At 46.6% G+C, this 12,169-nt stretch overlaps 1 protein-coding gene across 1 annotated transcript in view; it reads left to right on the forward strand.

The window, feature by feature from the left end:
- Positions 1-12,169, forward strand: part of VWA3A (von Willebrand factor A domain containing 3A) — a 58,904-nt gene that overhangs the window by 36,553 nt on the left and 10,182 nt on the right. The window contains exons 20-25 of the mRNA XM_003795840.1: positions 2,577-2,647; positions 6,453-6,605; positions 7,999-8,089; positions 9,257-9,364; positions 10,313-10,410; positions 11,559-11,684. Coding sequence (XP_003795888.1) covers positions 2,577-2,647; positions 6,453-6,605; positions 7,999-8,089; positions 9,257-9,364; positions 10,313-10,410; positions 11,559-11,684 — 647 coding nt within the window. The remainder of the gene's footprint in view (positions 1-2,576; positions 2,648-6,452; positions 6,606-7,998; positions 8,090-9,256; positions 9,365-10,312; positions 10,411-11,558; positions 11,685-12,169) is intronic.

Below are 12,169 nucleotides of genomic sequence, written 5' to 3' on the forward strand. Positions count from 1 at the left end.
CAGGGCACTCTAGCCTGGTGCAACAGAGTGAGAGTCCATTTCAAATGGTAAATTTTCAAAAAGCAAGCAAACAAACAAAAGAAAAAACAGCCTGAGCAAGAGCAAGACCCCATCTCTACAAAAAATACAAAAATTAGCTGGGTATTAGCCTGTAGTCCCAGCTACTCAGGAGGCTGAGGCAGGAGGATTGGCTGAGCCCAAGAATTTGAGATTGCTGTGAGCTATAATCTCACCATTGCATCTAGCCAGGGTGACAGAGTATGACCCTGTCTCCAAAAAAAAAAGGTATTTTAGAATGTCAGAACTAGAAGGTACCCTAATGATCCCTTAGATTAATGTTTCCCAAAGGGTAGTATGTTCACAACAGGTGGCTGGCAAGATAGCTGTAAATGGTAGATGCAGCAACATTTTTTTATTATGACAGTTATATGCTTATTTTATCATTCCTAGAAAAATACTGGCTTTTCCACTGTCGGCAGTGGCATAGATCTTCTGCTTTAAATACACAGTCATGCATCACACACTGATATTTCAGTCAATGATGGACTGAATATACATACAGCAGTAGTCCTTTGAGATTATAATACTATATTGGTACTGTACCTTTTCTATGTTTAGATTTGCTTCACTACACAAATACTTAGCACTGTGTTACAGTTACCTACCGTATTCAGCACAGTAACAGGCTGTGCTGTTTTGTAGCCTGGGAGCACTAGGCTATATGATACAGCTTCAGTACGTAGTATGCTAGGCCATCCAGGTTCGTGTAAGTGTGCTTGCTCTGGGATGGTCACACGGGGAAATCACTAATGGTGCATTTCTCAGACCATGTCTCCATCATTGATCAGTGCATGATTTTGCTTTTAAGTAAACAAAAAGTGAATGGATTAAAATACACATCTGAAGTAAATAATGGTTTAAAGGGTATGCAGACAACATATAAACCATGACAGTGATATGGGAGTGACTGGGGCCTGCAGGGCTGGGGAACCTGCATCCTTAACACTACATGTGGCCTTCTAGGTCCTTTGCCCATACTTACGGAATAATCCTTTTATTAAAAAGGGGTGCAGGGTGGCGCCTGCAGCTTAAAGGAGTAGGGCACTGGCCCCATATACCAGAGGTGGCGGGTTCAAACCTGGCCCCAGCCAAACACTGCAAAATAAAAAGGGGATGCAGCAGAGAAAGATGAAGCTTTTCTTGCTTCCTTTGGTGCTTAAAAAGGAACAATCTTGAAATCAGAAGGTTCCCACCCTGTCGAGTGCATCCCAGCCTCTCTGATCGATAAATGGAGTAACTCCCAGGGAAGCAATGTGCCTGTGGTTACAAAGTTAGTGGTTGAACTCTGGGCCCTGTTTCCCAGCTCTTTCTTTTCTCAAAAGTACTAGGTGTGTACATTTAAAGTATTGGTAATCTGGCTCAGCGCCTGTGGCTCAAGCGGCTAAGGCGCCAGCCACATACACCTAAGGTGACGGGTTCGAATCCCCAGCCCGGGCCTGCCAAACAACAATGATGGCTACAACCAAAAAATGGCCAGGCGTTGTGGCGGGCGCCTGTGGTCCCAGCTACTTGGGAGGCGGAGGCAGGAGACTCGCTTGAGCCCAGGAGTTGGAGGTTGCTGTGAGCATGATGCCATGGCACTCTACACAGGGGGGATAGCTTGAGGCTCCGTCTCAAAAAAAAGAAAAAAATAAATAAATAAAGTATTGGTAATCATCACTAATAATAGCACAGAACAGCTATTACATGCCAGACACAGTTCTAAGCATTTCACAGATACAGGTTGGATATTCCTACCCTACATGCTTGGGACCAGAAGTGTTTTAGATTGCAGATGTTTTCAGATTTTGGAATACTTAATAGGTCAAACATCCCAAATCTGAAAGTCTAAAATATAAAATGCTCTAGTGAGCGTATTTCCTTTGAGCAGCATGTTGGTGCTCAAAAAGTTTCAGATTTTGGAGCATTTCAGATTTTAGATTTTGGAGTTTGATTTGGGGTGTATTATGATTTGATCCTCAAAAAGTTTCAGATTTTGGAGCATTTCAGATTTTAGATTTTGGAGTTTGATTTGGGGTGTATTATGATTTGATCCTCTGAAGTAGATGATTATTATCCCCATTTGACAGATAGAGAAGCTGGGACACAGAGCTCAAGAGAACACAGGTAGTTAAGTACAGGAAATGGGAGTTGAATCCAGGCAGCCCAGCCTTAGAGTCTGTCTTTGTAGCCATTATACTCTAGCCCCTCTCAAATGAGACCTCGGTGTTCACTGTAGACATTACCTACTATAAAAATTCCAAAGTAGGTTCTTTCATTCACTTGAGTGGCAAGACCTTTGCACCTGACCTGCTTTTCTTGTGACCCTGGATTGCAAGGCCAACCTCACTGTAGGTGATCACACCATATCTACCCATCCCCTTCACCACTGGGTAAGGGAGGAGGCAAACCAGCTCAGTCCCTTAAGGCTCCACCCTGTCCCTCAAGCTCCAGTCACCTCCACAGGTGCATCCAGATGTGGACACATGCCAGGATCCACACTTCCTTCCCATGCTTACGATATGCTTTGCTTCCAGGCATTTATGAGAGTGATGACATCAATGCCATCATGTCTGAGATGGAGAAGGCTTTCAACTACTCCCAAAAGGTATGCCTTGGGCATAGACCAAAGGACAACACTGGCTCCTGTATTCATTTCCTGTGGTTGCTTAGAGTAGATATTTTTTCTCTCATACTTCTGGAGGCTAGAAGTCTAGAATCAAGGTATCAGCAGGTCCATACTACCTCTGAAGGCCCTAGGGAGAATCCTTCCTTCTGGTGGTGGCTGGTGTTTGTTTGTTTATTTTGGTGGGGAGGTGGGTTGTTTGTTTTGTTAAATGGCACTAAGCACTTTACCATTTAAAATGGTAAAGAAGGCTCGGTGCCTATAGCTCAACTGGCTAGGGTACCAGCCACGTACACCTAAGGTGGCAGGTTCGAATCCCCAGCCCGGACCCGCCAAACAACAATGACGGCTGCAACCAAAAAATAGCCGGGCGTTGTGGCGGGCGCCTGTGGTCCCAGCTACTTGGGAGGCAGAGGCAGGAGACTCGCTGGAGCCCAGGAGTTGGAGGTTGCTGTGAGCTGTAATGCCACGGCACTCTGCCCAGGGGGACAGCTTGAGGCTCTGTCTCAAAAATAAAAATAAAAATAAAATGGTAAAGAAGACTTTATTTAAGACTATGGCAATAGGGGAAAGAGATTAAACTCAACTCTGATAATTGCAAAGGTCAATGAGGATTGATAAGCCAATGAGCAGAGTCAGTGGATGGAAAATTACTAAGAGGAACTTGCTTAGATATCATAGGTAGGAATTCTTGCTACAGGCTGGCCAGGACCTAGGTATCAAGGTGGGAGATGAAGAATTTGGTCAGATATCAAGGGTGGGGTGGGGCTCACTAACATGACTTAGCTTAGGATTCTTTGCTACAACTGAGTTCAACAGGTCAAGGTCTTCTTGAAAAGGAGGCTCGGAGAAGCCAATAAATTTGGTCAAGGAAGGAGTCTTTGTCGTCAGCAATGCTTGAATGTTCCTTAGTTTGTGGCAGAATAATTTCAGTCTGTGCCTTTGTCTTCACATGATTTTCTTCCTTCTGTGTGTGTCTGTATCTCTTCTCCTCTTAACAAGGAAACTAGTCATATTAGAGTAAGGGCTCATTTTACTCTAATATGTCCTCATCTTAATTTACATCTTAATTATACCTGCAAAGACCCTATTTCCAAGTAAGGTCACATTTATGGGTCCTGGGACTTCAGATTTCAGCCTATCTTTTGAACAGACACAACTCATCCCACCTCAACTTTACTCTTTGTGGCCTGATCCACTGCCACCCAAGGCTTCAGGTCAACCGTGAGTGTTTCCTATCAGTCACTGGTTTTAGGTCTAGATGCTGTACCATCTGGCCTCCTTTGAGTTCCTTGAACACATCAAGCTCATTCCTAAACTCTGGGACTTTACATCTGCTGTTTCCTCTGCCCGCCATCCCCCACCCCAGATCTTCTGTGGCTTGCTGCCTAGTATTCAAGATGACGGGGGTTAGGTCCAAACAAGCTTTATTTGTCAGAAGGCCAGTGATTCTGCAGAACAGTGAGAGCTCTCAATTCTGTTCTGCCTCAGTTACAATTTTAATAACTTTTATAAATGAAATACAAGGATGCCAACTTGAAAATTTTAACTTTATCTGATAGGAAATAATATGTTAGTCTCTAGTCTAACAATGCAAAATGTTTAAACAACAGAAAGGCGATTTTCATTTTTTTTAAATTTTCTAAGGGAATAATCAGAGAAAACACCATGTCATCAAAGTAACCTTTAATCTCCACTATCATAACATCTATTGTCTATGTGTGACTACCTCCTCAGAGTCTCCTGAGATAAACATCCTCACCGTCATGGAGAAATCTCAACTACATAATCATGGGGGCTGAGCAGACTGGGTCAGCTGTCCTGCTTCAGTTTAGCTTCTCAGACTCCATCTTGCAGACCACTTTTCTGGCTTCACTAACATGTTACTTCCTCAAAGAGGGGAGCTGAGCAGTACAAGTTGCAGTTAGAAGGGGTTGGATCATGTTAGGAGCAATGAGAATGGGAATAAGGGAGCAGACATGAGAACATTTAGGAAAGAATTGACCAAACTTTTAACCAACTGTGCAGAGTGAGGAAGAAGAAGAAATCCAGAGTAACGGCCATGTTCCTCCCTGGGGAACTCAGTAGGCAGTGGTACCATAGGTCTCAGGTGTGGAGAAGAGTCCCAAACAGGAGAAGAGCCCATGGGGAGTTCAGGGCAGGAGGGCTTGGGACAAAGGTTTATGGGGCTTTGCAATACTAAGTGAAGGTATCCCATAAACAGATAGGAAAAGATACGGCTGCAGATAGAGATTTGGGGCAGTTTAAACCATGGTGGTAGACGGAGTATGTAGGGGCCATGGCCCAGGCAGGGGAGGCGTCGTGCAGGACTCTTTTCCGATTTACCATTTGCAGAGGGACTCACCTCCCTCGACTGGACTGTGGCAGGGCCACATGTCCATGTTTTTTTCCTCTGTGGCCATTGGATGGGCAGATTTATGGCTCCCCTGGCCCTGCCTGAGCTGTCTTCCTGACACCAAGGCCCTTTGATGCTTTTTATTTATTTTTTGAGACAGAGTCTCACTATGTCGCCCTCGGTAGAGTGCTGTAGCATCGCAGCTCACAGCAACCTCCAACTCTTGGGCTTAAGCGATTCTCTTGTCTCAGCCTCCCAAGTAGTTGGGACTACAGGCACCCACCACAATGCCTGGCTATTTTTGTTGTTGTTGTTGTTGTTGTTGTTATAGTTGTTTAGCTGGCCCCGGGCTGGGTTCAAACCCACCACCCTCCGTGTATGTGGCAGGCGCTGTAACCACTGTGCTATGGGCACTGAGCCCCTTTGATGCTTTTTAAAATCTCTCTTCTCAGGTGCATGCCAGTCCCATTCCCTGGTCTTAACAACTCATTTATATGGTGTGAATGGGCAGAAATGGCTTAATCCACCCTTTCTTAGGATGCTTCTTTACTTTTGAGTAACACCGTCCAGTGCTTTCCCTTAGAATAATTACTGGAGGAGGACCTTGCAGGCAGTTGAGAAATTTGTAGGCAAAAGGAATCCAGTATTACACCATTATTGCACCCACATCTGGAGTCTGCCATGGCATACAGTCAGCTGACAGCACACCTGCAGACTACAGTGTCTTACAACAGAAGGAGCGCTGGCTTTGAACTAGCCCCACCCGGGTTTGAATTAAAGCCTCTTTACATACTAGTAGTATTACCTTGTACAAGAACCTTAAGCTCCCAAACCTTTGGTTTTATCATCTGTAAAATGGGGATAAGGAGCTTGGCGCCCGTAGCACAGTGGTTATGGCGCCAGCCACATACACCAAGGGTGGTGGGTTTGAACCCAGCCTGGGCCGGCTAAACAACAATGACAACTGCAACAAAAAATAGCCAGGCATTGTGGCAGGCACCTGTAGTCCCTGCTACTTGGGAGGCTAAAGCAGGAGAATCACTTGAGCCCAGGAGTTTGAGGTTGCTGTGAGCTGTGATGCCACTTCACTCTACCAAGGGTAACATAGTGAGACTCTGTCTCAAAAAGAAAAAAGAAATGGGGGTAAGGTAGCACCTCCCTACCAGCCAAGCTGGAATGTTCTTATTAGCATGCTATTAACTAGCCCTGTGCCTGGATATTTCCCAAGACCTCTACACCTGGGGCTTACAGTTAGTAGGACTGATCCACAGCACTGTCACCCCAGGTAGTGTTCTAGAAACAAAAAGAAAAGTCCAGGGGTGCCATGGGTTCCAGTAGACCCAGGGACTCCTGCTGTGTAGGTGGTATTTGCATGTCTATCTGGCTGGCTACAGTGGCAAGGGTGCTGCTGACCCTCCAATCCCATTGCAGTGTGCCTTACTAGTGGCCTCCTTGAAGAACCAGTCTGGAAGAAAACAGGGAAGTGCAGCCCTTCAGAAGGAAAAGCCAAAGATGATCCTGCAGAGAAGCCAGCCCAAGAAGCTCTGTTTTACCAAGCCCGCGACCCCCTCAGTGGCCAGAATGGTTTGACTCCCCTCCCTAATAACACACAAAGTGTTTGGTTTCCACTTTGGCTCCTGGTCGTTCCTGGGTTTTAAGATGTCTGGGCCAGGCCCCCAAGCCCAGGGCCAGCGGGGATGGGACTATTTTCCATGGTGAGTGTCCCATGGATATCCTTCACCCTAGCCCCTAGGGGAGAAACTCCCCTAGGAGACCTGCTTTTCAGCTCTGGGGGCTCCTATGGATGCCCCTCCCCGCCTTTGGCTCTGCCTGCCTATCCTAGCATCATCCCCAGCCTAGTACCAAGGACTGTGGGATTGACAGCCACTGTCACATCTGCTACCTCACTATAGACGGTCTTTCAGGGAAAAGGAATTAGGGTCTCTAATAGATTCTTGCTGCTGCCCAGGGCTTAGCAGGGGCCTAACTGGAGCCTGAGAGTGACCTTTGCCTACTGGGGCTTAGCCCCATCCAGGGCCTGACACATCTGTCCTGCATGTAATACCCATCTCACCTCAGTGGTCAGAGGGGCCTCCAGAGGAAAGACCCTGGACACAGCTGTACTTGTGGTTGAAGGGGCACTGAACCCTGTGAGCTCTTCAGCATTCCACTGGGTGATAGCCCCTTGTGAACACAACACATTTTCAAAATGAGGAAACCTATCCCAGTCAGGATGTAGCTTATCCCTAGACAAAGGGCTACATTTCTAGGGGATGCTGTGCGTACCAGCACTGCCCCCGTTCGAAGAACTCCAGATTTGGGAATCCAGCCCATGCCCATCACCCTCTCCTGCCTTCTCAGTCTCAGGCTCTGACTCTTGTGCTGAGCTGGTTGCTGAGCTGACCCATTATGAGGAAGCTTAGGCTGTTCCAGGCAGGGCCTCTCATGGCTGGAGGCTCCAAGTATGCCAGTTCTGGGTCTCTATTATGGCAGCTCACCCAGAGATCTCCTTAGCCAGTGCAGGACCCTGGATGCCTTTGACTATTACCATATTCCAGTTATACCGAGGAATAAAGGAACCTCTCACTTAAAACTGAGGTGCCCAATAGGGCACAGAAGTTACCTGAAGAGTTGTTGGACTTGATGGAAGCCCTGACATACCAAACCAGTAGTAAAAGGGTCAGACAGCTGATGCAGAAAGTTCTGGCAAACCCCCACAGCTCTCCTAGTTCTCTCTTACTCTCATGCTATGCACACCCATATACACATGCATGCGCATGTGCGCACACTTTCCACCTCAAAACCCAGAGTCCCCTCTGAACCTGTTGCAGGAGATGGGCCACACATGTCTGAGGAGTCCTCTCCCTTAGACTCCTCCCTACATAAGTTCTTGATTGACAGAGTGAGGTTGGGGTGAGTAGGGTACTGCCTGCCACAGAGAGCAGGACTCTGATGACAAAGATGGCCTGTTTTCTAGAACATTAAAGATGACTCCAACAGAGAGAAGAGTCCCCCCTCAAAGGCTCTGAAATGGCATCTACTTGGTGGCAAAGTGGGCACTTCACCAGGTAAGGCATGGCCATAGTCAGGCAGGGTGAAGGGGTGGCATGGGCACAGCTGAGGCATGGATGCATACATTTACAAGTTACATCAAGTTACAACTTACATCCAAGTTACAGCATTGAGAATTATCCATGATTGTGTGCCAGCCTATCTGTAAGACTATCCCAAGTAAAGCCTATAACAATCAGTCCTGGGTAGCAGAGCTCAATCAGCTCCCCATCTCACTGATAAAGGCTTAGTGAGGTGACATATGGATAATGTTGTCACAGGCCATCACGATTATTTTATTTTTTAGACAGAGTTTCACTTAGTCACCCTTGGTGGAGTGCTGTGGTGTCTTAGCCCACAGCAACCTCAAACTCTTGGGTTCAAAATCCACTTGCCTTAGCCTCCCAAGTAGCTGGGACTACAGGCTCCTGCCACAATGCCCTGCTATTTTTAAAAATGGGGTCTTGCTCTGGCTCAGGCTGGTCTCAAATCTATGAGCTCAGGCAATCCACCCACTTCGGCCTTCCAAGTGCTGGGATTACAGGCATGAGCCACCACAATTTTTATGAAAGTACTCAGCTATAGGCTGATAACTTGAAACCAGGAGCTGGGCAATATATTGAGACCCCATCTCTACTAAAAATAGAAAAATTTGCCAGGTGTGGTGGCATGTGGCTGTCATCCCAGCTACTCGGGAGGCTGAGGCAAGAGGATCAATTGAGCCCAAGAGTTTGAGGCTGCTGTGAGCTATGATGACACCACTAAACTCTAGCCTCAGTGACAAAGCAAGACTCTGTGAAATGAGGGAGAGAAGGCAGGACCTAAAATCATATATCCTATTTGTAATATCAAAGATATGGCAGAGTGGCTCAGAGCTGAGTTCTGGAGTCTGCAAGACTGGGGTGGGATAGGAAGATCAATGCTCTGGTTCTAACCAGCTCTGAGTTCTGCTTTTCTCATCTGCAGGTAGGAGGTGTGGGAGTAAAACAGGGTGGAGTAGCCAGGACTTAGCACCACACCTGTCCTTGGTACATGGAAGCTCTGGCTCTGGCTGATGAGACCAGAGGAGCTAGATGCCTCAAAGCTGTCCTGGAGCCCCAACTTCCTAGCTGAAGTTGAGAAGTCTCTAAGCCAGGCTGGGCAGCTTTATCCCATAAACTCACTGGAAGCCCAATGTCCTCTAGCTGCAGCCCAGCCAGTGAAAGATGTAACAGAAAAGAGAAAGAAGACCAAGTCCCGGGAAGCAGAGACAGCTCTATCATTGTTCTACACAGACACAGGGAACAAAGTGGGTGAGCTGGAGGCTGTGCAAGTGCTCTTTTCCCTGTGGGAACTATTTACGAGCAGCATGCCCCCTGGGATTGGGACCTCTCCTGCTGTCCCAGGACACGGGCAGCAGTGCCTCTGCAGCAAGGCTGTCCTCACACAGCTCAGTTCTCCCAGCCCAAGGAAATGGACACACGCAATCTTGGAGATAGGCAGAGAATGAGGAAAGTCGATTTTGAAGATGAAACCTCTGTGGTCCTGGGAACTCTGGCTGCATCCACCAAGGGCAGTTTCCTTAGTTTGAGGCAGATTGGGAAGAGGGTGGAGATAACTCCCCAAAGCCAGCCTGATCGACTGCTGGTAAAGGACGAAGATCCCTGAAACAATTCAGTGCTAGGTAGCAGTTCCTAAACACTTAACAGCCTCCCTTTCTACCTCTCACCAAGTGGGCCCTAAAGAATTTTACATCTGACTTGATTGACAGAGAAATTGACCTGTGCAATGGAGTAGCTAGGGAGGGGGAGGGGAGAGAGGGGCACTAGGTCGTGGTCTGTTTGCAGTTGCTGCAAAGGAATATCTGGCTCTGGGTAATCTTTAAAAGAAGAGAGGTTTATTTGGCTTATAGTTGTGCTGGCTAAAAGACTGGCATCTGGTGAAAGCCTTGGGCTGCTTCTACTCACAGTGGAAGACAGAGGAGCTGGTGTGTACAGAGATCACAGGGTGAGAGGGGAAGCAAGAAACTGAGTGGGCAGGTGCCAGGCTCTAGCTGTCCTGGAAACTAATAGAACTCACTCATTCCCACACCTACCTCCACCAACCAGGGCGTTAATCAATTCATGAGGGATCTGCCCTACAACCTACCCAAATACCTCCAAGTAGGTCCTACCTCTAACACTGCAGATCAGATTCTAATATGAGATTTTGGAGAGTTAAACATCCAAACTATAGCAGTGACCTCTATCTGTTTCTCCTAGGATCAGTGTACAAGAAGTACCCTCAAGGAGGGGCCTTGAGAAGGACTAGTTCTTCTATTGAGTTGCCCAGAAAGGATACAGCTTGCTCAAGCCAAGAGGTACTAAGCAGTCAGCACGGGCACATGCCCCTTAAGCAATACAGTAATTCCTTTCACCAACCATTACTCCCAGGAAGGTGGGTATGCTTGGAAATAAGGACAAACCTGAAAAGAATGCTTACTATGGCAGATGGGGTAGGATTTAAATAGCCCTAAATTCAAAATCTGGGTCTGATGTTTTCTTTTTTTTTCTTTTTTTATTCTTCTTCTTTTTTTTTTATTAGATCTTAATTGTGTGCATTAATTCTCTCATAGGATACAGTGTGTTACTTCTATATGCAGTTTGGAAAACTCTCATCCAGGTGGCTAACATAGCCATCATGTCTTTCTCATAATTGTTATGTTAAGACATTTATATTCAACCTTTAGACAAATTCACCTGTACCCAAATAGAATAAACTATAGGCATGATCCCCACAATGTCATTCTCTTCACCCATCCTCCCCCTCCCCTCCCCCCTCCCCTTTCCCCGTAGTGGGGTCTGATGTTTTCAAACTGCATCAGGGAAAGCTGCTTCCTAGGGCAAGTCACTTAGCTACACTCAATGTCTTTGTTTCTAAAATGAAGACAATTGCATCTACTAATGAGACTGAGGTAATGATTAAAGTATATTTTGTGTTCAGTGCTTAGTGGTGTTAGATCTTCCTGGTTGCAAGCAACAGAAATTTCCCTTCTTGTTCATATAAAGAAGATTGAATATCTGTCTTCCTATAACGACTTAAGGAAAGCTTGAGCCTGGCTCTGATTGTGCCAGTCCTGGACGCCATGTTCTGATTTCTCTGAACCTGCTTAGCTCAGCCACCCAGGTAGCTAGGACCACAGGCAACCATGCCCAGTTAGTTCTTTAAATTTTTATAGAGATGGGATCTCATTGTGTTGTCCAGGCTGGTCTTGCACTCCTGGCCAAACATTTTACTAAATAATCCAGGTCAGGTATTGTGGCTCACACCTATAATCCCAGCACTTTGGGAGGCAGAGGTGGGAAGGTCACATGAGCGCAGGAGCTTGAGGCTGCAGTGAACCATGATGACACCACTGCACAGCAGCCTAAGCCGCAGAGCAAGACACTACCTTGGGGAAAAAAAAAAGTCAGTCATTCAATTAAGCCTGAATTACTTAAGATAACAGTTCTTTCCTTTATTCCAAAGTGGGTAGCAAATTATGGGCTGAAGAAACTGAAGCTAGAAATCTCCAGGTGCCTCGGCCCCATCTGTACTCGTCAAAAGTCAACGTCTCCCAAGTACTGCAGTGTCTTCCCCAGCATAGAAATCAACGTAAGTCACAGTCCTCGTCCTTCTCCCCCAACTCCTGCCTCTTCTCAGCTGCAAGTGGCAAAGAGCAATGCACTTTGAGAATCCTGTTAGAAGAAAAGCCAACCCCCTAGAGGCCTGAGATCATACTCCCGGATTAGATTGGCTCTTAGAGGGAGAATTAGAAACAGTTGTTCAGCATATAGGGCAGTGGCTTTGCACTCACCCCTGAGAAGTCGGTACCAGTCTGTACCGAGTCTGTACCAGTACTAGGATGGCAGCAAATGGGGGATATGGTAGGAAGTGAGGTAGTTCTCCTCTCTCCTCTCGAATTTGGGGTAATTTTTTATTTTTAGAGAGAGTCTCACTTTATCGCCCTCAGTAGAGTGCTGTGGCATCACAGCTCACAGCAACTCCAACTCCTGGGCTTAGGCGATTCTCTTGCCTCAGCCTCCCAAGTAGCTGGGACTACAGGTGCCCACCACAATGCCCAGCTATTTTTTTTTTTT

The sequence above is a fragment of the Otolemur garnettii genome, unplaced genomic scaffold (assembly GCF_000181295.1).
Source record: "Otolemur garnettii isolate 467f Iridium unplaced genomic scaffold, OtoGar3 scaffold00096, whole genome shotgun sequence".
Taxonomy (NCBI): Eukaryota; Metazoa; Chordata; class Mammalia; order Primates; family Galagidae; genus Otolemur; species Otolemur garnettii.